Raw genomic sequence first — 24,468 nt, 5'->3', positions numbered from 1 at the left:
CACAATCCCAGCCTCAAGTCCATCAGTATCGATCTGGACCCGTCTTCCCATCAAGTGGCCAACACAGCACTGGTCTGTCTGTCCTTTTATCTTATCTCTGGGACATTAGTGCTGTTAGCCACTAAGTCCACAAGACTCTTTGTGGATGGCTGTTGGTTGATGTGGATGTTTCTCTAAATTTGTGGAGAATTCAGTGGCGACAATAAGAAATCCCTCAGTTCTTCGTCCATCGCACATTGAAAAGTTCATTTCACTGCTCCACCTACGTTGCGATGTTACATCAGTCACATGGCGTGAGATTTGCTTAACAGAGACTCAATGGAGAATCTAAAAGGTGAATGAAAGGTGAACTGTGTCAGCAGGTACAGACAGGCTATACATGCATTGTCTTTATTTCACCTCGGTCATTCCTGTTTGAGCTTGTGCATCGGCGTGTCATTGATACGGGCGGAAGAATGTGGAGGTGAAACCAGAAAAATGATAAACCACCGCAACTGTTCTACCACCACCAATCTCACTGATGGTGTATTTCTTCAACTCTGGCATAATTTCTCAAAGATATCCATTGCTTAACAGGGTGTGCAATTTCATATTAGTTTGTAGCCGAACAATGGTGTCTTCTTAAAGTGAAAAGGTTGAATCTCAGTTCACCGGGCCCTTTCTGTGTGGAGCCTGCATGTTCTTGCCTGGGTCTGTTTTGTTGGATTTTCATTTTTTCAATCAAAAACCCTCTATTCCATTGAAGACCTTTAATATCAGGGTGCATAGTTTTGAATTTGTGTTGGAGACTGTTCCACAGCAGACGTTCATGTTCTACCATGCAGCATATTATTTATGCATAAAGCCCGTCAGTGATGAGCAGACGTTATGTATCTTTCAGTACCTTCATCTTTTGAATCAGCTACTACTGGCTTATATGATGAATGTACCAGAGAGGTCTAAATTCAACCACACGGGGGCGCTGAAATCACCTACTCAGAGGTCAACCGAGGAAAACAACAAATCCAGAGATGGGGATTAGCTTTTTGTTTTCTCTTTTTTTTTCTGAATACACATGGGTAAACTTGCATAGTAGTTTGAAAGAGATGGATGAATAAAAAATTCCTAGTGTTTACTTTGGTTTATATTATACGTTGTCTATCTTTATATTTGTTTGAATTTGTTTTGGAGAATTGAAACTAGATAAAAGAAAATGCCTGTGTGTAACATGTTCTTAATGGGATTTTACAGTACAGTTTGCTACATTTCAGATGTAATTTATGGTCATCTTTTCAGACTACTGAGCATAACCGTTTGTTTTTGTTGTTTTTTTTTTGTCAGAAGTAGTAAGGTTTTTTTTTTCAATATGTATTTGATTATATTTCTCTGTATTTTGGGGCAAAATATGTTAATAATTGAGGTTAATGTAAAAAGAATTTGGATCACACAGTGCTGTGTCTTCTTAGGTCTAAAATTAAGATAAATATAGATTAACAGCCGAGATGACAAATATGAAGTGCCACCTTTTGTTGCTGCAATGGCTTGAACAATAAACATTGTCAATATGCAGCAGTTTCTTGTTTTCTCTAAAGCTAAATGCATTTTTGCGCATGTGCCGACGCAGGTGATCTGTCTACCTAGAGAGGAGCTGAACAGAGACACGGTGTACCCGATGCACCCCAGCAGCATCAATGGAGTCGAGGACATGTCCACACTGGCAGAGCTGCATGAAGCTGCCATCATGCACAACCTCTTTCTGCGCTACCAGAAAGACAACATCTATGTGAGTTTCAACGAGTGAGCCCACTTGTGTTTTTACATTAGGAGGGAAGGCATATATGTGGATTTGAGCCGGGATAAAGTGCGCTGGTGGAAGAAGGAGGCTGTCTAACTCTGCATATCGATTCAACATGAAAAACTGAATTACACCGATGGAAAGTTACTGCACAAACTCACTTAAAGGACATAAATCCCTTTTTTTTCAGATATTTACTCTTCAGGCTTGTAGCTCATATGTCATTGGGGTATTTATAACTGAATTCCTTGTTTGTTTGTCTTATCTGCTCTAAATGTCAGGACTGATTTTACAGCCAAACTCTGAGGTTCTGCAGAAACCCTGCAGAGTTTATAAAAAAAATAATCACATGGGGCATTTGAATTTTTTTGTTGTTTGGAAATCCTATCTTGTAATCTCATCTCAGAGCGTCGTCCCAGTATGTCCTGCAGAATGTCAGCATTGTGGCATGATGACCCAGAAACACACTTTGAAGAGGCACTTTCCCCAAAGCGCATTAGAAGAGCAGGACCAGTGGATCCTAAAATATTAGCAGCCTAACAAACTAGGCCACAATGGGTAGCCGAAAAGTGTCACCGACTTTGGAAGTCGTATCAGAGGAAGTGTTATCTGCAGAGCTAGTGGAACAAGTTAATGGTACTAAAGCACAAGAGTTGACCAAGTATTAAGAGATGCAAAATTTCCAAATGCCGAGCATTTTCTCTTGCATTCTGTTGTATTTCAGTAATTCATGTCTTTCTGCTTTCTCCTTTCACCTTCCTGTAGACCAACATAGGTTCAATTTTGGCAGCAGTAAATCCTTACCAACAGATAGCAGGCTTGTACGACTCCACCGCGGTCGATTTGTACAGCAAACACCAGATGGGGGAGCTGCCTCCTCACATCTTTGCTGTGGCCAACGAGTGCTACCGCTGCCTGTGGAAGAGACACGACAGTCAGTGTGTTCTCATCAGGTCAGTGAGGGCTACCCTGTGAAATAAGCAGCTCATCTGGAGGGCTTTCCATCAAAGCAATGTGCGTGATGAGCAACATTATGAGTCAAAAAACACGTTCTGTCTGCTTATCTTCAGCGGAGAGAGCGGTGCTGGGAAAACGGAGAGCACCAAGCTGCTGCTGAAGTTCCTCTCAGTGATGAGTCAGAACTCGTCTGGTACTCCTCTGTCGGAGCGGACCACCCGGGTGGAGCAGGCACTCGTCCAGAGCAGGTACTGAAGAAACAAATCGCCCCCCGCACTCCCTCCCAACCCGAAATCTTTGAACTGATATGCACAGATTCATCCTTTAGACCAGGACACAAGAGTTTTCAAAGCATTTAGTGATTAGAATGAACTTTGTAGCAATGCATTTCAAGGTGCTTGCATTTTTGTGACTGTAACTTTATAGCAAAAAGTTACAAATAGTTACTTTTGTAACCCTATTTAAAAATAATAATAATAATTCTGTCTACTTTTGTTGTATTTAATTCAGCCTTAACAGGTTTGTAAATGTGATGCCACTACGAGGATGTTTTGATTCTTCATCCTTGTAAAGGGATGTCATCACATTTATTAAGCAATTACTCCTAAATTAGATGATTGATGGGTTTTAAAATACTGTGGCTCAGTCCAGTTCTTTATAATGTTAGAATCCTGACTCCAATTTGAATCATTAAATACTAAACATGAGTCAAGACAAAACGTTTAAGAACCCCTTTGAATAAGAAAATGACAGTTTTTTTAGTAAAAGATCTTTACACTAGTTCCACATTCAAACTCACACCTTTACACACAGATTAGGAGGCAACTTGGGGTTTAAATGTTTTCCTCAGGTTCACATTGACAGGTCACACTTAGATAAAATACGGGTTCTTGACATCAACGATAAACAAATTGAATGACTTCATCATAAAGCTACGTCCAAACAAGATTCAGATGCATATAGGCAACTACGTCTAGTCAAAGTCTTCGTTCCTGAGGAGTCCGTCCTGTTAGTGAAAATGCACAGCAACGTTTGATCTGCATTATTTTGTGTTTTTTCCGTCCGCAGCCCCATCATGGAAGCCTTTGGGAACGCAAAGACCGTTTACAACAACAACTCCAGTCGCTTCGGGAAGTTCATACAGCTCCACTTTTCACAGAACGGGAACATTCAGGGAGGCTGCATCATTGATTGTATCCTTGATAACACTACTAGTACATTCTGGAAAGTTTTCTCTATTTATGCAAATCTTGATAGATTCATTTGATTTTATTCCCCTTGACTTCCAATCACCAGATTTACTTGAGAAGGTGAGGTTTCAGGTTGTAAAAGTATTTATGCACAAACCGTTTGTGTTTTTTTTTACTTCTGTATTATCACAAGCGTTAATTAGAATAACTGAAACAAATGAACCTGCATTCTTGTCATGCTTTCTTTATTAGAACCGCGTGGTCCGGCAAAATCCAGGCGAGAGAAATTACCACATCTTCTACGCCCTGCTGGCAGGAGCAGACAGAGACCACAGAGGTACGTTCCTCCTGAATTTAAATCACATCTACACAACAACATTTGAGCAACTCTAACTGTACTTTACATTTTTTTTTTTTAAGTCTTGGAAAGGTTTTAAAGCTAATGTTTTATTTTATATACATGTTGTGTTTGCACACTTGTGTTGCAGACATGTATCTTTTGTCTGAAGGTCCAGAGTCGTATCACTACCTGAGCCAAGCAGGCTGTGTTCAGGACAGCAGTCTGGATGACAAGCAGCTCTTTAACAGTGTGATGGTGAGTTGTTCACTGCAGTTCTGCATTCCACCCCCAGGGGACGCCATATACCTTGCTGTTAAATAGAAACGCTAACATGCAAGAAAACCTTCCAGTTACTTCCAGAGCGTACGGGTGATTATTCATCAGTATTTCAAAATACAGCCAAAATTAAGAGCTACAATTCTTCTGAGGAAATGACAAGTTTAGCAGATGTTTTGACAGAGCTACTGCGCCGGAAGAATCTGAACTGTAACATGATGTATTATTTTACAGGAGGCTCTTAAGGTGATGGAATTCAGTGAGGAGGAGATCAGAGACGTGTTCAAGTTGCTGTCTGCTGTCCTCCAGATGGGAAACATTGAATTCATGACTGCCGGCGGAGCTCAGATCACTTCAAACGGAGGTGGAGAAAACCACAGTGGCAGCAATATATAAACACATTTACTACACCGTTACAGGCATTATAATATTTATATATCATTATAAAAAAAATTAAAAGGTGTCGCATATTGAACCTACAGAAGTATAACTCTGAGTTAACAGATATGTCTACGCTTTCCTTTTAAGTAGCTTCTTACATCTCTGTGTATCCTCCTTTGACTTATTTTTAAGCATGTCACAGACACTAAAACTAACGTTGAACCTTCTTCCTGCAGTAACAACATCCACACTGAAAGGTGTTGTGGTCAGAATGACTTAATATCTTTTAGACATGGTGAGGCTCCAGATCTGGTTACTGCTCCAGATCAGATTGAAAATAATCTTATTTTGATCACCAGCTTATTTTTACGTGATTTTTTTAAAAATTATTATTATTATAAAAAAGAAACAGTAGGCTTTGTTATAAAAGTTAAGCATCTAGCCCTTTGATAGCCCTTCTGTGAAGCTGTTATGTTCTGATAGTTACTCCAAACCACAATACTAATAGATAAAATGCTGGTCCTTCTTTTTGTCTGATACTGATCAGAGTCATTTAAGATAGGAGGTTGTTGATACAAATGACTAAGTTGAAACTATTTGCAGTAAATTTAATATAGACTTTGGTGTGTCTGCGTTTGAAAACTCAGTAGCTTTAATTCACTACGTGCTTGTTTTGACAGTGACAGATATTTTGTCACATTAGAAAGTTCAGGATTTCCTCATGATTCTGCCCAAGCATGCTACTAAAGGCTAATATTTTGATAATAAATCACTTAAAATGTGCATAGCTTTATTTCTAAACATGTGTCTGACTCAACACATTATATTATTTAATTGCAATATGTGAAAACTGCTAAGATACTTTCTGGGCATTACAGGGCTGCCTCAGAATTAGACAAGCATAGGAACTTCAGCATATTGGCTAGAAAAAACACTGTGTTGCACACTTTCTAGATTATTTTTTAAAAGACTACGATTCTTAGTTATACCGCAAATATTGCGAAAATCTCATGTTATTTAGTTGAACTGAACCCAGTACAGTGAACTGTCTTGTCTCATAAGCTGAGTGTCAGGTTTTGCAAGCTGCACACAAAAACATGTGTTGTGACTGCCTTATAAAAAGATCATATATCTGGAGCTAGCGCTGATAAAGGAGGTAACGTAAACTGCAGGTACCGGGAGTTGACTTTAGACAGATACTCAATTAAAAAGTCTTGACAGGAACACCGGTACTACATTGAGACATCCCAAAATGATAAATTGTACATTTTTCAAAATTTAAGTCTAAAATACAAGTCTGTGGAAATACAGACAAAGAAATTTCATACTTTTCCTAAATACGGGAGTGTGTTTAGGGAACCTTTAGTAATGTTGAACCACTGAACCAGTCTTCCCCTGAGTTTGATTGACTTTACACAGGCAGACAAAGCCCTGAACAGGCTGCAACACGATCTCAGGGCTGCTTTGTTCGCTGCGTCTGACCTCTTTTCCGAGGAACCTGTAAACAGCAGCGGTGCCCCGGCTGCAGAGTAGAGTTTCCCCCTGAACTGTGTGGGATCGTGGTGCATATCTGTTGTTTAACATCAATGTGCGTGAACCGCCTGTGTTCTCCATCACTTATACATTCAACGCACTGTACATCTGCGTGTGTTTCAGTGGTCAGTAACGTCAGCGAGCTGCTCGGTCTGGACTCCTTCCAGCTGTCAGAGGTGTTGACCCAGCGCTCCATGATCCTGAGAGGAGAGGAGATCTGCTCCCCCCTGACCGTGGAGCAGGTAACGACACGGCTAACGCGCCATCCGTTAGATGCCCCTTTGAGGTTGACTTCATCATTGTCCTGTTGGGCGTCTGCTTTCAGGATGGGATGATAGTTAATCTGCGTATTTGTGGTCCCTCCTCTCACTCCCGACACTCAAACAGTAGCACGCCGAGTCTTAGTCTGCTGCCCTCTGCACCACATGCCTCTCCAGATCCCTTGCGTGACTCTCAGCCATTTCCTGCTTTTTGTCTCTGCCAGATTCCCGGCACAATAAAGCCATCGTGATAGCGATCTCAGTCAAAAGCACAATAGACCCAAAAGCTGAGGAGGGGTGAAGTGAGAGCCCTCTCCTCTGGAGGCACTGCAACCAGGCGCCGAAAAGCTGGCACCGTAATTCACCCACGTCTTTCTGACGCTTTGAATTTTCCACGCTGTCGCCTGTAATTAATGCAAACGTATCTCAAGCCATCAACTGCGAGTGATATCCCTTTCACCATATGCCAAAAGAACATTTTGGCCCATGACACTGCCCACGTTTTTTTTTTTTATATATTTTGGTCAGAGCCGAGCGTCCTCGGCCTACTCACATTCATAAATGTCAGTAAATATGCAGCACAGACCTTTGCTATTATCACAGGGACACGAAATCCACAAGACCGCTTTTCATGGGCAGACAAAGAGCTGGTAGTGTCGCCCTGCCGCTGGCCGTTGTGCTCGTTGTGCATGGCCTTTGAAGCTACTTGTCTCCTAAAAGACCTCATTATTCTAGCCCTGGAGTCTTACAAGAAGGACTTCTTCTCACAACGGCCAGAGGTCATCTCCTCCCCCCCTCGTCTTCAGTCCCCACCATCATGCACAAGCAGCCATTCTTCTCACCCCTGTGACGGAGATCCTGGAGCCACCAGGGCCCTCTTTATACCAGTAAGCGGCAAGAAGCTTGATGGATTACTCAGAAGTCCTGGGGTATTGTCGTTCCATGTACAGTACACACCACCACTGTTTTGTTTTTATTTTCAGTTCCAGCACAATACCTGTGCAGGAAGTGTAAGCGGGAAGGTCAAGCTTTTTGTTTGTGCATGGATGGAGTTTGGCTGAAAGGTTCAATGAACCTGGAGGATAATCAGATTTTGGACTGTTAGGTTTAATCTAATTTGGGGGTTGTTTTGTTTTTGTCTGCTTTTTTGTGTTTCTTTCATTTGACAATGTTCTCATACAGTTCACATTGTGGTTGGGAAAAAGAAAACAGGAATGGTAGAGGCCTGGTATGGAAAATATGAAAACTTTTTGGGAGAATTGCTTGGAAGTACGCTACCAAGTTCCTGTGTTGCTTTAGAGTGCAAAGAGCTTTTCTACCCCTATCGCCTTTTCATATTTTGCAACATCACGACTAATGTATTTTATTTGGGATCTGGGTGAAAGTTTAATGTGAAGTAGTGTATGAACGTGATATGGAAGGAAAACTGTATGTGGCTTTCACATTCCGCTGCAACAACAAACCTGAAAAATGTTGCTTGCATTTTGTATTCAGCCCTCATTAATCTGCTTCTCCTAGATAAAACTCAGCTAAGCCATTTATCTCCGGATGATTCATGATTAGGAAAGGCCTGCTTTGTGTAATTTAATCTCAGTTCAAAGCCAGCTACAAAGTTCAGTGCTAAAGGGTTAAAGTTGTGAAGGAGTTTAACTTTTGTTAGCGAAGCGGTTAAGAAGAACGGAAGGAAATCATGAAAGCTTACTAATGAATTTCTCTGAATGTCTTAGTCATTTTTTGAATAGTAGAACATACCTGCTACGTGTCACTTCTTAGATATGTAGGCAATAAACAGTTTCTGTTGTGACAACAGACATCAGACGAACGCCGCCACAATTCTCCTTTGTCTCCAAACATCTGTTTGCTCTACGGCCGCAGCACAGAGGCCCCACACATCATCAGTTTAGCAAATCACTGTTTTAATCTACTCCACCACCATCTGACAGAACTAATTAAACGTCTTCTCCGTGCCGATTCTCATCTTGTTTTGCGACGCCGTCTACAAAGTCTTCTCTTTTCCTGTGAAAAATGCATTGTGTGGCGCTCACTGTGTCCGTTATCGCTGTGTGTTATCACCTACAGGCGGTGGACTCGCGGGACTCTGTCGCCATGGCTCTTTATTCCCAGTGTTTCTCCTGGATCATAATGAGGATCAACCAGAAGATCAAAGGGAAAGACAACTTCAAATCCATCGGCATCCTAGACATCTTTGGCTTTGAGAACTTTGAGGTGAGGTGATTTGTGAAGTTCCCCAGAGGTTTGTTAGAGAGAACACTGACGAACAAACAGCTGAACGAAGACCAGACAGGTCAGGGAGAAGGTCTGATGCAGGGTTAGATTCAACAACAAGATAACTACTAACCCCAAACTCCTGAAAACTGACCTTAATGGAAGAGTAACATTAGGAAAACCATTTTTGAAAGAACATCACAAGAAATTCTGCTTCCAATTTCCAAGAAGTCAAACATGTGAAAGTGGTCAGATGTCTGTAAAATTGCCAGTAAAATTAACATTGTTCTTTTTTTTCATTCTATGAACTACTGACAACATTTTTCTGAAATTCCAAGCAAAAATTTAGTATTTTGTAGAAAACGACAAGTGGTCAAAATAACGAAAAAGATGCAGTGCTTTCAGACCTCAAACAAGTTCATATTCATTTATAAACAACAATACTAATGTTTTAACTCAGGAAGAGTTCAGAAATCAATATTTGGCCCAGTCAAAGTCCACGTTAGGGTGAACTATCAGATGTTTGACCAGAGTGTATTTGTGGCAAGACTTGAAAAGTAATGTTAAGAAACAATGAAGTGCTTTTGTAGATAACAAAGGACACAGATTTTAATCTTTTAATGTCAGAGGATTGAATACAAATACACCTTTGAAAATTTTTGTTGTTAAAAAAAAAAAAGAAAAATGTAATAATTATTTTCCCTTTCATACCTGCAGTTGGTCTGTCAACATAAAATCACAATAAAATACATAAAGGCTTTTAGTTGTAATGTTTAGGTTTAATTTAAGTCTGTACTGATCTGCTGTAAACGAGATTCTTCTGACCGGCAGGTGAACCGATTCGAGCAGTTTAACATCAACTACGCCAACGAGAAACTCCAGGAGTATTTCAACAAGCACATCTTCTCGCTGGAGCAGCTGGAGTACAACAGGTCAAAACATAGTGCGCAGATACACATCATTTGAACATAAAACAAGAGCGAGACAGAGCCGTTAGCTAAACTGAAGGTGGGTGTCGTCAGGGTGAACGACCAGGCTTTTGGAACAGACTCAGTTTCTTCCTCAGCCAGTTGTATTCTAGTATAAAAGACCAGCAGCCTGGACATGGCTCATTTCACCACATGTGATGCTGGATAACACAGCCTTTATGTCCTTTTGTTTTTTGTGTATATATACATGGTGTGTGTGTGTGTTTTCTGACAGGGAGGGGATCCAGTGGGAAGCCATAGACTGGATGGATAACGCCGAGTGTCTGGATCTCATAGAGAAGGTAAAGCAAAGGGAACGTGAGAGAGCACAGTCACCGTGGGGACCGACCGCTAACCGCCCGCCATGGCGGTGCGGGCCGACCCAGACGCCACTCTGTGCTTACATACACTGACTCCCTTCTCCCAGTCTATCATTACGGAGTCTCAGTTTGCATGTTGTTTTTACAGTAATGCACACCAGTCGGTGGTTGGAGGTAGGGTTGATGTAAAACACGACAACAATTGTTATTTTACCACCAGAGATAGAAATTATGCTGAAACTGAGTGTTTGCAAAGGCTGGGAAACAATGTAGCCATTTTATTTCTGCGCATTCCTCATATTCGTGTTGCTTCATTTATATTATTCCTGTGGCATTAGTGCCATTTTGAGCATATAAAAATATAAATCAAACCACTGAAAAAGAAAAAAAGAACAGTTTCCTTCTGGTATCGCTATAACGTAAGTTGCCAGACGCTAGGATTAGAACTAGTTTGATCATGACTGTCTTTCTTGTGTCTGCGTCTGCTTTAGAAACTGGGCATGTTGGCTCTTATCAACGAGGAGAGCCGCTTCCCCAAAGGCACGGACTACACCCTTCTGGAGAAACTGCACAGCCGACATGCGGTAAGTCCACGCAGCTCAGAGTTCAGAGTTTATCTCTCAACTCAAACAGCTGAAGAGCAAAACGATCACCGCCTGGTTCTGTCCATTTGGCGTCCTGTAGGGGTTAAACCTCCGTCCTGGCCGGTGATTCGCCTGCTGAGCTGAAAAGTCTTTGTTGCACCTTGTGCAGACCCCTCCCTACACGCTTTTACACACAACAATGCTGAAATCTGATCAGCCATTCTCCAGCTCTGATGAGCTTTGTGTGCAGGGAGAGAAAAGGCCTTTCTCAGAACATTTTTGTGACTAAATGGAAAGAACCCTGAGGACCAGCTGAGCTCTCCCTGAGGTCTCGGCCCTGTGTCGTGTTTTAATTTTGTTAATTTTATTTTATTTTTTTAATTTCCTCTCATTCAAGGAGAAACATTTTTGTACTATTGTATGATATAATCCTGGTCAGAGGTTTAGACGTATGCACATATAACAGGGATTAACTTAATTTATTCAGAGGCTTTAATGATTAATTTTAAAATGTCTTTTTCAGGGTGGGGTAATTACACAACATACAGCTTCAGCCATTTTTTAAAATCAAGAATTTTGTGAACAACTTTGAATTTATTATGTTCATATGACCAGCACTTTAAAACAGCCCATATTTAACCACTGCAAACTTAAAGAAATTCAAAACCTACAAATATGAACAAACTTTGTATATGACAACAAAACTGACATTTGAGAAATCAAGCTATGATGGAAAGGATTTCACTGTAAAACATTATTTAAAAAAATAGTTAATAGAAAACACAGTGGCACAGTTGTGTTGGCTGCATCCCTCAGGGTCATTAAAAATGTCTGCTGAACTCTTGGAGAACCCAGAGTTCTGTCTCTCCTAATCAGCTCGTTAGACAGACACGGACTTAATGCCTAAGATGAAATCTGAGGTCTTCCTGTCTTTTCTTCCCAGACAAACCCGTACTATGTGAAGCCCAGAGTGACTGACCACCAGTTTGGCATCAAGCACTATGCAGGAGAGGTGATTAACGACTCTTGCACCAAGACACAAAGACGCACGTCACTGTCTTTTTCTTTGTGGACTCAACATTTAGTGGAAGTGAGGTAATTGCTGGATGAACAGAGCGGGTTTCTTTGCCAAAATCTTCTCCAGGATGTCAGTGTCTCACTCCTCCTCCGCTGTCTTTATTTTTTTCTTCTCTTTTCCCTGATTCAGGATAAAAACTTTCACCGTCATCATCTTCTTCCTTGGCTGGCATTAAAACAGGCAATGCGCCTGGTGAAAGTGAAGAAAGGAGGAGTAGGAGGAGAATGATCAGGAACAAAAGGGAGCAAATGCAGAGATTAGATAGGATTGTGCTTTTTTAAAGACTGGTTTTATGATTCCTGCCTCAGACAGCATCTCTTCAGTGTAAAACGATCAGAAGCCAGGCATGGAATAGGCTTAGTTGTGACCCGGTTCAGATACAAAAGGCCAGACCAGGCTGTTGTTTCCGGTGTTTTTTTTATCAAGACCCAGGCAAAAATGTAAACATGTTTTATTGGGATGTTATATGATATCCCCCACCATTAATTTGGATTATCGTAAGAAAAATTACACATGGAGTGTTTGGTGTACATCTGAATTCAAGCAACTTAATTCTGATGGCCTTAAATACCATCCATATAAACCAATTAGCTGTAAAAATGACCTTATTTCTAAAAAGTCATGTCAATGGAGGAGCATTTCCACATTTTATGCACCAAATTTATCAAATGATGACTATTTACTATAACTCCACATATCTGACTTTTATGGCAAAAAATAAAGAAGAAAAGCATTAAAAGAAAACAATAAGATGCCTTGTTTTCAGTTGACCTCTACTGCAGCGGCTCAACAAACATATGTATGAAGGTGCTCTGGTCAGATAAGATCAGAGCACCTTCATTGGCCAACATGCAAAACGTTTTGTTTGCCAGATCACTAACACCTGCACATCACCCAGAACAGATCATCCACAACACAAAACTGTAAGTTTGCTTTTGCTCAGCAGCGTCAGATGATTAGAATTGATGCAGAGATGAATAGAAAAAGGCAAATAGGCAAACCTGAAAGGAAACATATTAGATATTTCAAGAGACTAATGTTTAGGTTGACCTTTCACCAGGACAGCAATGCTTTAAACATGCAGCCAAAGCAACACAGTAGGATGGTTAGATGAAAACATTAAATGTGGTAAGATGGTCCAGTCAAAGTCCAACCATGAACTTCTTTCAAGGGATGCTCTCCTTGCAATTCCGCTGATCTTTTTTTGCAGAATGAGTAAAAGTTGCAGTTTCTCTATATGCAAAACTGGTGGAGACATACACCAGTTGACACTCAAGTATAATTTTTATCATTCTTGTTGAGTAAAAAAAAAAAAAAAAATCCTATAAAATATTTTAAAGTTTGTGGTTGCAATGTGGCAGAATTTGAAAAAGTACAAGCCGTGTTAATGCTTTAGTAAAACACCAAAACTGCATCTTTGAAAATACATTTCTGCAAATAGGTATGTAGATGTATTTTTGGAAAGGATCCGGTAGTGACTGCAGCCATTGTTGTTTCCACTAAATTGTGCTTTACTTTCAGTGAACTGGTTTTATAGTAAAATTCTGACTTTGTGCCAAAGAACATATTGGAACCGACACAAAACATAAATCTATTAGTGTTTTCCTTTTAAACACCAGTGTATATTAAATAAATTAGTGCTTCTGTGATTTATGTGTACATGTTTCATCATGCTTGACTCTGCTAGACCCTCCAGGCTTGCAAATGCGCTTCCCTCCCCCCGCCCCAAAGAAAACTAACATGAAGAGAAATGAGGCATGTATTATATGCAAATAACCCACATTTTTTGCATATAATATGAGACTTGCACCTTTATTTTTAGCAAACAAACAGAGTATCTAGAGAGCGCGTACCAAGTGTGTTGGTGTGGAGAAAGGCGTGTGTAGGAATGTCTTGATGAAAGCTAAAATGACTCAAACCTCAACGAGTTGCACAGCATTAGGCCTTGAGGTGATTCACTGTAAAATACTCAAACCATTTGTTCTGAATGCTAGACTGAGGTCACATGTGAGTCCTCTTCTAAGAAAACAGATGTATTTTATGCATGTTTATGACGACAGTAGAAAAACTCTAACCTCTCAGTGTTTTTAGTTATTGGTCAGAAAAGGTGATTCTACATGAAAGCAGTTATCATCACAAGCTGAGAGTTGCCCCGAACATTATGCAAACTCTGCGCAAGCTCCCCTCCACATTGTGATGCCAAGTAGTTTTATTATCATAGGTTTAAAAGCTTTATGGGTTTTTTTTTTTTGGGGGCGGGGGGTTTGTATATTACTGACTTTATAATTCTCTGTTGCAAAATTTGTCTGATCCCAGACAAATCTGGTGTTTCTCCATTGCAAATTTATTATCATTATTATATTTTTAAGCTGCTTCTGTCAGTATTCCTACCATCTGTTTTTTTGTTGTTTCATTGTGTAGGTGCTGTATGATGTGCGGGGAATCTTGGAGAAGAATAGAGACACCTTCAGAGATGACATTTTGTTCATCCTCAAAGACAGCCGGTGAGCACATGTCCTCTTTTGTATCCTGTACACTGGCACACCAATACAATCAGCTGGCATGAACGAGTTTCTTTGACCGCCGGTCTTCTTCTGCTGCGTCTTCAGGCTCGACTTCATCTACGACCTCGGCAGCAGAAGTGGAGACGAGACTCTGAAGATGGGGACAGCCCGTCGGAAACCCACCGTCAGCTCTCAGTTCAGGGTGAGACGGCTAGACAAGGCGGTATTATCTCAGCACATTGACAAGAAACATGTTGTAATGACGCACCGAGGATTTGGGTGGTTCCTGGGACTAATTCATGTTCATTTTTGACTGGACCCAATCAGAGATCTGCTGAACAGAAACAAAACTTAAATTATCATTTTGGACCCAGAGAGGAAGGACCCAGAATCAGCACACAGCTTTGGTAATTACAGCTAAAAACTAGTGATCAGGTCCGAAATCCACATGCAGTGATGGACTCAGACCCGAAGCTTCAGAATCACACAAAAACGGTTACAAAGTCAGTCTTCTATATCCTACTTGAAGAACATTTTTGATATTAAAGGACTATTGTCGCAGCAAGATCTAGAGAACTGTTGTTATTGAATCAACTTTCCAAACCACTATGGTCTTCTGGTTTTGTTCTGGTCTGCTCTGAAGCAAAAATGGAAAAACTGCATTCAGCTTCTATGCACCACAAATCTGGAACAAACTTCCAGAAAACTGCAAAACAGCCGAATTCAAGGCTTAAAATCCACATGTTTAGAGTGGCCTTTGGTTTGCAGTCACTGGAAAACTGATCAACATATATTTGATGTGTATTTGCTTGATTATTTTGATGATGGCATTTGACGAAATGCCATAATCAAAAATGACAAAATGCAATGTTTATTGCTTGTTTCATCACTGATGACTGCATGATGTTTTTATGAGGTAAAGCACTTTGAACTGCCTTGTCGCTGAAATGTGCAATACAAATAAACTCGACTTGACTTGACCAGAACACCCTAACCACAACAATCTTTGTTGTGGAAGTTGTTGCTGAGTTAAAAAAGACTCAAAGTTACTTCCACTGGGGTGTTTAAACACAAAGTCATAGCATGCCCACATAAGAAATTAAAAACAAAGTTGTAAATACTATGTGAGCATTTCAGTTTATTCTGGCTGCTGCATTTCACTCAACAACCATTCCATACTTCTGTAGATTTTTTTTTTTTTTTTTACTTTTGAATGATTCATTTTTCAAAAATATGTTCCCATTTTGGCAATGTTTCTTTGAAATGACTTTTTCAGATGTTGCCGTGTATAGTTCATTCGGCAAAAGGAGAAGATTATCCTTTCAAAAAAGCTTTTTGTAAAACTTAGTTGATGGATATGAAAAAGGAGGCGAATGCTGTTTCACAATATAGGCTAGAAAACATGTTTTTAATCCTGTAATGTAGGACTTTTACAGAAAAATTTAACTTAGTTCAAATTTTTCCTGGCATGTCAAGACATGAAATGGGCCAGAAATCTCTGAGGGTCACATCTCTTCTTTAGTATTGTACAATAAGGAGAAGTAAAACACACAGAGGGGGGAGGAGAAGGGTATCTGTTTAGTATCAACCGAGGATGATGGATGATGAATTGGAGGGAAAACTGGAGCTGCGAGCTGTTGATGCGTGGAGGAGGGGATGCTGCAGAGGACTCCGTTTGAACACGTCCTAACTACAGCGAGCAAGCGAGGATTTGGCAGGTCGCCCTGACATACAGGTCCAAAAATCCAAGGGATTAGGTTTGACGGCTGGGCAGAGAGGGGCCAACCAGTGGCCAGTCACACTCAGCTGCTGGAGACCCAGTTTCTGCCGTGCTGAGAAAAGTCTGGGTGGTTCGAGGCTCCTCGGAGTGTGTATTTGTCCATGTGTCTCACATAAAAAAGTAAATTTAGGTATACATAAGTGAAATAAAAATGCTTTTATCTTTTTTATTTGTTGCATATACGATGTCCTTCATATTAAAATAGCAGGAACAAGGAAACAGGTTGGAGGAAACAGAGATGCAAAAGACTGAGACTTCGAGGGACACATATTTACTGGTTTTCAAGAAGCTGTCAGTGCTTCTTTTAAAACTGACTTGCATGAAGGCAGTACAGTCAAGATTTTACTGTACTTTTAATTTGAATTAATTGGTAAAACAGTTGAATAATTCCCAGGTGATTTGTAACTAAAATTGTGTGTAGAATGTAGAAAAAGAAGAAAAATGTCAACTTTACCCTGAGTTTTTTTTTTTTTTTTTTTGACCTCAAAGTACAAGTTATATTAGAAAAAATGTTTTGTTCTTTACTGTCTTTGCGCTGATGTCTTTCAGGACTCTCTCCATTCCCTGATGGCCACCTTGAGTGCCTCTAATCCTTTTTTTGTACGCTGCATCAAACCAAACATGGACAAGGTAAGTCATGCAAATTTCATTGGACAGGAAAAAAAAAACGTTTGAATCTCTGCCAGGTCTCGTCAAGGTCGCATGTGAAGTTAAACCTCCTTGGTGCTATTCATAGCTCCCCCTGCACCCAGAGCTCATATTTGTGCTTCAGCCTCTGTGCTCTGACGGCTCCAACCACAAATAAGATTTTTTCACTCAAAAGTTACTGTTTAGCTGTAGCTATTCGCTACTAACATACGACTTCTTCTTTGGTGCAAAAACACACTTCTCCCACTGTATCTTTTTATCCAGAAGTCAGAGGTGACATCTGTAGTTGATGTTCTGCTGATTGGCCTGCATATCTTTCTTCTCTTCCTGTTTCGTCTCGTCCTTTTTTTCAGTGCCCACCTCTCTGCTCTCTGACACACACCTCCTTCTCATTGTCCCTGCCTCGGGTTGCCTTATCTTGCTCTGGGTGGTCAAGATGAAGCAGGCAGTTAATTTGTTAATCCTGCCCTGTGACAGAATGACAAGCATGCAAATTTATGTAGACCCACAAATGGAAGGTGCGCGTTTGTGTGATTTACATGCCAGGAAGAAGAAAAAAAAAAAAAAAAGCCGTCGCATCGGCTCGTTTTTCATGCTTTCAAATCAACGTGACGTTCTTCTTTCAGCTCCCTCAATCCTCTGCAGAGAAGTTGAGAAATCAAAGGGCCACAACGAGGAACTAATGATGCAAATTTCCACGCTGACAAGCGTCAGTCTGTAATTAAACTGACATGTAGAAGAATTGCTGTGATCCTGTGTGGGCCCTCTGTGTGACAAATGGCCTTCATGTGGACCCAAGTGATCTGCCGGCCTCCAAAGAGAGGCGGCAGATATGGCAGATCCTCGGCGATAAGCATGCCTGAGGATTATTGGTAACAACGCTGTTGAGGATTCCAGGAAGAAAAAAAAAAGGCCCCCCAGGCTGCCAAGGTCTTGCCTAACAGAGCTCAGGTTTCCCATCTGACGGTGTTTGTGTTTCCTTTCAGTAACCCGACTGTTAATGTTAAATGATAGAGCTCTCTGTGGTCATTTACTTTCTAGTTCAAGTTAAGCTTGACTCGCCAGAGAGGTTGTTTGAGTGGGTGTTGCCTGCAGTGTTTGGCTGTGTCATAACTTTCTTTAGCTGCACTCAGAGATGAAGGTTATATTTAAAAGATGACATGTCTGCATGCTTAAACACCAGCTGTGCATTTGCTTTGCACCACGTTTTCTATTAAAATGACATCCTAAAACAGAGTTACTGCTGCTTCCATCACTGGACATGAATTAGAAAAAGAGAAAAAAAAAAGTCGTTCTTCTTGCTTGTTTGTCTCTGGCAGAAGGCTAATCGGTTCGACCCGGATGTTGTGTTGAACCAGCTGCGATATTCTGGGATGCTGGAAACTGTAAAGATTCGAAAGGCTGGATTCCCCGTCCGCAGAACATTTAAAGACTTTTTCAGCAGGTAGGAAAACCAGAAGTAAGCCCTACTCAGACTGTGCAGCTGTATTTACTTTGTTATAGAAATGAAACAAATAACACAAATGTAAATGTATAAGATTTGCTAAAAACTTTGGCTGCTTTAACCGCAACCCCCCTTTTTTTTGTTGTTAAAAAAACTTGTCAGGTGGGTTTGAGATAAAACAGTATTTGTACTATATGCCAGCTGAAGAATCTGTGATGATGTTGGCCTGTTGCTGACAGAAAGTCCTTTTACTGAGGCTAAATTATATTTATGCTTTCAAATACAATTTAGACACCATAGTATAAAAATGTATCTAGCTATCAAAGTCAGAATAATTATTTTTGCTTTATGCTTAGGATAAGGCTGTAATTTAATTGGGATCTTAAATGTAAGGCATCTTTTTTTATTAGAAAGAATTACTTCTGTTTAACCCTAGAAAGTTTCCATCAAATTTTGTTTAAAATGTATCTAATTTTTTACTACACTGGGTCACTTTGTCATTATTTTTACTTACTTTGACCTCATGGCGTAGTCATACCATTCAAAAAGGAGATAGATTTTATTTTACAATACAGGCAGACAGAAATATTTTCTTCATGTTTTTGTGTTTTCACAGGTACAAAATGATCCACAAAAACAAAACCGCCTCGGCGGAAGAGAAGTCTTGCTGTTTGGAAGTACTCACCCTTCATGATAACACCAAGAAAGAGTGGCAGCTGGGGAAGACAAAGGTGCAGCTCACATACACACACTTATAAAAACATGCCTGGACTTGTTGGTGTTTTCCTCATTTTTTTTGTCAGTTTGAAGTGACTTGTCGTAGATTCATGCCCTGGGCACTTCGAGTAGCCACGAACAACACCGCAGTTCAATGTTTCAAATTATTTTCTCTTTTGCCAAGAAAGAAAATATCAACTTTCTAGGTTTTTGGTTTCTCAAATATGGATGGGAAAGTTTAACCAGATAGGCTCAGGGAGACATTAAAAAGTCAGTTTATGTTTTTCTTTAAGACCACAGAAGGCCACAAAATACTATTTGGTTAGCAACTCACTTGACAAACACCTTGTTAGAGAGCTTTTTTATACACCGAGTGCATAAACAAGCCACGTTTTGCCAAAAAAAAAAGAAAAAATGAAGAATGTTTGAGAAAATCTGCAAACCTTTGAGACCAAGCTGAGCCTTCTGTCACCCCTAAACTGTTAATGGCCACCACAGTCTCTTTGACTCATGTCCCAAAGATTTGTCTGAGTCTTGTTGACAACTTCCTCCTCCTGAAAGGAAAATCCTCAGTCGGTAACTGTAACTCAGACAAGGACTTACTGTAATCACGAGACAATCCTGTAGGAGCTGCGGTGTTTTCCCCTCGACACACTCACCGAGCTGTGCATTAAACAAGCAACTGTCCGTGTGAGTAACATCGAGGCAGACTTACAGTCACGGCATGCTTCGTGCCCTTGTTTTTGAAGAGTTTTAATAGCTCTGCATTGCAGTCTGAAGCTCACTCGACTCTTTATTTCAAAGAAAGATCGACTTTAACTAACTCGTTTCAGTCTGGCTGCGCAAAGCCAAGAGAAGCTATGAAGAAAACAGCTTTTATGGAGTTCTTTTGAAATCAGCTAAACCCGCATCTGACCCCTGGTTCCTTCCTGCCCTCAGTTGTGGTTCCTGCGTGGCTGAGACTTTTCAGATTTGCAGTTTCCCTTTTGGACACTTTTCTTGTAATATCCCATTTGGCTAGCACGCCGTGAACAGTGTCAGCCTGCACACATGGCAGGCCAAAACGCATGGTGAGACATGAAAAATGATGCGGGCCATATGTATGGCTCGCTTTGAATGCATAACTGGTGCATGACAGCGAATGTGCAAATGCCAGTGTAAATTAAATGTCCCACACACTCACCCAGACGAGGTGGATGAACCCTCAGCTAGCATTGCCTCGCTAAGGTATTACTCTTTCCAAACACAACCTTCAGTGTGTTTTATTAGGATGTATTGTCATAAACCAGGGGTCTGCAACCTTTGGCTCCAGAGCCGCAATTGGCTCTCTGGACCGTCCAAGATGACTCTTAATAACTTTGGCTAAAAGTTGTAAAGAACCAGACAGCTGTGGTTTCTAAATTTAAATATAACAAACTCAGGTTTTTCTTTAACAGGTCTTGTGACATTTCTGGCTCTAATTATGTTTTATTTGACAGGCCTGAGAGTAAAAAATGGGTCTTCAGGTTGTAAAGGTTGCAGAGCCTTGTCATAGACTAACACCAAGCAGTACATAACTGTAAACTGGACAACTAATACTTCACAGAAACACATGATAAGTCGGATTGAGCTAAATAATAGTTAATCCTGGAAGAAACCTGTGAGAGGCTGCAAAAGCCTTGAAACTGGGGCGGAGCTTCACCTTCGAGTTGGGGAACGATAGGTACAGTCAGACCTACTGCAGAAGGGTTAGTAATTTTAACTACAAGACATTTTTTCTGAGGAAAAGGCTTAAAACTACGTATATCTTCCTTACATTTTATGTCTCATTGTGATACATTGAAGTTTTTTGTTGTGAAAAATGTGAAAGAGCTCAAGAGAGCTCAATGCTTTTGCAAGTCACTGTATGAGACAACATTGCTCAGTTCATGAGCGAGTGTTTCTGGTGACAGTGTGTTATTCCTGGTTTCTGGGTAATGTTGTGTGGGTTGTGGGAACGAGGCTCAGGTTCTACGTTTCCTTCTGGTGGAACCAGCTGTGTGTAATTATGTACGCACTGATTGTGTCCAGGGGGAAGCTGTGTGCCCTGAATTAGGAGACCAGGGTTGATATTTGCTGGCTCGCGCATGTGTTTGAGAGCCATTTGTTTTACAGACGGGGGAAGGATGTGGACGAAGGGGAAGCTTCCTCCTCTCACAGACTTTCACAGAGTTTGGGCAGAGCTGCAGCTGTGAGATCCTTTGATAAGTGGAACATCTGGGAAACAAAACACACAAACACTTGAATGTCTCCACCCGCGAACGGAAACTCTTCTTCTGGGGAATAAAGTGGCCACATAAGCTCTGTTTTAGCTCAGACAAAAGTTACAGGGTTTCCAGTCTCTTACAACAAAAGTGAAAATGTTGGGGGGGGAAAAAAAAAAGTTTCCAGGAGTGAGGGAAGGGTTAACTCAAACTCTTTCTCCTTCCCTCATGAGACCAAGAAGAGGTGTGGCTTTCTATCTGGACAGCAGCCACCATCCCTCCCCCCTCATATCCCTTCATCCCTCCCTCTCCCCGCCTCTTCCCTCCCCCGTTGTCTGTGCCTTTCTGCCTGCATACGTCAGTCTAGCTACCAAGGCAGCGGTAGCAGCAGAAGAGGAAAGCTCAGGAAGGACGCCCCGAACACAATGAGGCTCTGCAGCAGCAGAAACGCTGCAGTCAGTCAGTCAGTTTTCCTGCCTGTTCTGCTCTGCAGTCAGGAAAACCAGCTTGCATGGTAGCTACAGCTGCACCACAGCTTCCTCCTGCAGTGACCAACAGAAAACAGGGGCCCTTCACATCTCTGTGGGGCCCCGTCCCTTTCTCTCTTCTTATTTTTTATTTATTTATTTTTTTAATATTTACAAGCTTACCAAGCGTAGGAACTAACCCATCCTCTTTGTCATCCCTCCCGCCCCGTCCCGCCTCTCTGTCATCCCCACGTCGGCCGTGGCGCTGCTCGTCCTGCAGGTGTTCTTGAAGGAGGCGCTGGAGCAGAGGCTGGAGAAGGAGAGGGAAGAGGTGCGGCGCAGGGCTGGCATGGTGATCCGCGCCCACATCCTCAGCTATGTGGCAAGGTGAGTGATTGGACGGACGGAGGGTTGGGGGGAGGGGGGGGTTGAATTGCTGAGTGGCAGCGGCAGTTGTCAGTGTTTGTTTTGTGGTGGAGGTATGCAGCTTATGTGTTAGTGTGTGAGTGTGTGTGTACACACATGGGGGAGGTGGAGGGTGGATTAGGTGCTTTCATGCATGGCTTTGGCAGAGTTATCTCTTCCCTGTATGTACATGCGTGCTATGTGGACTTGCTGAGCAGTACATGGCCCAGTTAGTGGACAGCCAGTCATTGTTGCAGAACATCTGGGGGGTTTTTTTCTCTCAAGAGCCTTCATTTGGGATCTTTTAAGTTACAATTAAATTATAAAGTTAGAGGGAATGAAGCTGTAAGAGCCTGGTGACGTAACATGGTTGTTGGTGTTCTTTATTCTATTAGCATAAACCACAGATAACCACTTAATTTTACATAATGGAGCACACAATGTTTAGCTTTACTGTCCCAGGGAGCAAAAAGAGATAAACTGATTTGACGTGCTTCTTATTTAGAATAATCACATAATCATACTTGCTAAACTGCAGGAGCTAAGCGTTTTGTTGATGATAAAAAATTTTTAAAAAGTTGTTGCCTATAAACATTGCCCTGCAAAAGTATTCATAACACTGCAACTCATCCTGATCACAACATACAGAGTGTCCTGGCATGGTGGTGGCAACATTATGCTGTGGGGCTGCTTTGGTTCACAGAGGCCGGTCAGACTTGATAGGAAGATGGAAATCCCAAAGTAAACCTGATAGAGGCTGGAAAAGGCTTGGGACAGTCGGCAGAACAATTAAAAATATGGAGCAACATCTGCAGTGGAACGGCTTAATTCTTGCTGTGCTAGAGTGACCCAGTCAAAGTCCAGACTCAACTCCAAACGAGAATCTGGGAGAAGAAATGAAAATACACTCTTGGTCTCCATTCAACTTTGTTGAGCTATTTGTCAAAGAATGGATAAAAGGGCCAAAACTTCTGCATAAATGCACAGTCACATCACAATAACCATAAATAAATATTTCATCCAATATGTGTTTGGATGAAATATTTGGTACCCTATAATATTTCAAGTTCCAGTTATGAAAAGTCTGCATGTGAATGAAATATTTGGCTTGTTGGATGGACTTTCTATGGTCTTGTTCACCATGATAGATGTGTTTTTCAGTGGGAGTATGATGATTAATATCAGCTTAGTAATATTCAACAATAGTATCACAATTATATGTTTTCTTCATTTTGTGCAGCCCTGGAGTTTTGGGATTTAATTTAATTTAATTTATTTGGTTAAGATGGTGCACATTAAACAACATCACCATAATTTATGGCAGAATCACCATTCAGGAATTAGCACAGTAGCTAAATTATATCCTCTGTTCAAGACAAATAAGGGAAAAAAAATCCTCACCACATACATACAGTTATATTAAAAAAAGTTAAAAAAAAATTAAGTAACATACATCAACAAAAGAAAACATTTACACAACTAGCTAATAGACAAACAGTATAAAGACAAGCATAAGCAGTGGAAGACATTATGAATGGATACATAACTGGCTTGCTTTCAACTGATGCTTGGGTTTCTTTTTAAAAGTTATGCACCCATTTATGTAGTTTTCTCTGGTAAAAATGGGTGTGACTGACAACCTGACCTACTTTCTGATTTATTATCTGATCACTTTGGACAAAGAAGTACTATAACCTAACACTATACAGCAATGTGAATTTATTCACCCGCTAGTATGCATGCACTATACAGAAGTGACATGTATATTTCATATACTTAATGTATCATGAAACACTTTTTGCACTTTTTGTATACCCAGAGAACTTTCATTTTTCAGTACGTTAACCTCCATGGTGAAAGAGGAAAAGTGTGATGACAGCTTAAATGCTATAAAACCTCTTAATTCTTCAAGGAACTCTCGGATTTCTTTAGCTCACATCATCGTATTTACAAATTCCTCTAGTCTTTAGAATTTTATAATGGATTTCAAAGTGGTGAAAATCAAAGGGAAGCTGAAATGTTTCTCGAGCAGAAACTGAAAAGAATCTGACCAAAACTTGACTAATTGCATAGCCCGCCTCTCTTCTCTTCTCAATGCCTGTTAAACATCTGCACATGCAGACGCCCCCCAGGCATTTAATCTAACTGTACTCCACCTGCATGCAGACATATATAAGGTTACATACAGTACTGCGAAAAGCTCTGCTGGGAGAGTATAATGGGGCTGATGACAGCATTCAGGTTATGGGTTTCCTTCCCCTCTGATTCGTTCTTACCGAAGCCAGAGCCTCGGGAAGTTCCCTAAAGGCACAAGTACAGGCTTTGTGTTATTACACGTAACATTATATCAGTACAGAGGCCATCCTGACACCAGAGGAAGCACACGCTGTGACA

At 40.9% G+C, this 24,468-nt stretch overlaps 1 protein-coding gene across 2 annotated transcripts in view; it reads left to right on the top strand.

Moving 5' to 3' along the window:
- Nucleotides 1-24,468, top strand: part of myo10l3 (myosin X, like 3) — a 66,199-nt gene that overhangs the window by 26,458 nt on the left and 15,273 nt on the right. For both annotated transcript variants that reach the window (XM_016680820.1, XM_007570285.2), the window contains exons 3-22: nucleotides 1,604-1,762; nucleotides 2,540-2,727; nucleotides 2,845-2,979; nucleotides 3,800-3,924; nucleotides 4,028-4,041; nucleotides 4,174-4,258; nucleotides 4,410-4,516; nucleotides 4,772-4,901; nucleotides 6,575-6,693; nucleotides 8,791-8,937; nucleotides 9,769-9,869; nucleotides 10,141-10,207; nucleotides 10,717-10,809; nucleotides 11,753-11,821; nucleotides 14,309-14,391; nucleotides 14,497-14,593; nucleotides 16,721-16,801; nucleotides 18,139-18,263; nucleotides 18,880-18,994; nucleotides 21,950-22,056. In XM_016680820.1, coding sequence (XP_016536306.1) covers nucleotides 1,604-1,762; nucleotides 2,540-2,727; nucleotides 2,845-2,979; nucleotides 3,800-3,924; nucleotides 4,028-4,041; nucleotides 4,174-4,258; nucleotides 4,410-4,516; nucleotides 4,772-4,901; nucleotides 6,575-6,693; nucleotides 8,791-8,937; nucleotides 9,769-9,869; nucleotides 10,141-10,207; nucleotides 10,717-10,809; nucleotides 11,753-11,821; nucleotides 14,309-14,391; nucleotides 14,497-14,593; nucleotides 16,721-16,801; nucleotides 18,139-18,263; nucleotides 18,880-18,994; nucleotides 21,950-22,056 — 2,147 coding nt within the window. The remainder of the gene's footprint in view (nucleotides 1-1,603; nucleotides 1,763-2,539; nucleotides 2,728-2,844; nucleotides 2,980-3,799; nucleotides 3,925-4,027; nucleotides 4,042-4,173; nucleotides 4,259-4,409; nucleotides 4,517-4,771; nucleotides 4,902-6,574; nucleotides 6,694-8,790; nucleotides 8,938-9,768; nucleotides 9,870-10,140; nucleotides 10,208-10,716; nucleotides 10,810-11,752; nucleotides 11,822-14,308; nucleotides 14,392-14,496; nucleotides 14,594-16,720; nucleotides 16,802-18,138; nucleotides 18,264-18,879; nucleotides 18,995-21,949; nucleotides 22,057-24,468) is intronic.

This window comes from Poecilia formosa, unplaced genomic scaffold (genome assembly GCF_000485575.1).
Source record: "Poecilia formosa unplaced genomic scaffold, Poecilia_formosa-5.1.2 Scaffold257, whole genome shotgun sequence".
Classification (NCBI taxonomy): Eukaryota; Metazoa; Chordata; class Actinopteri; order Cyprinodontiformes; family Poeciliidae; genus Poecilia; species Poecilia formosa.
The sequence above is the reverse complement of the archived record's forward strand: the minus strand, read 5'-3'. Positions and strand labels throughout refer to the sequence as shown.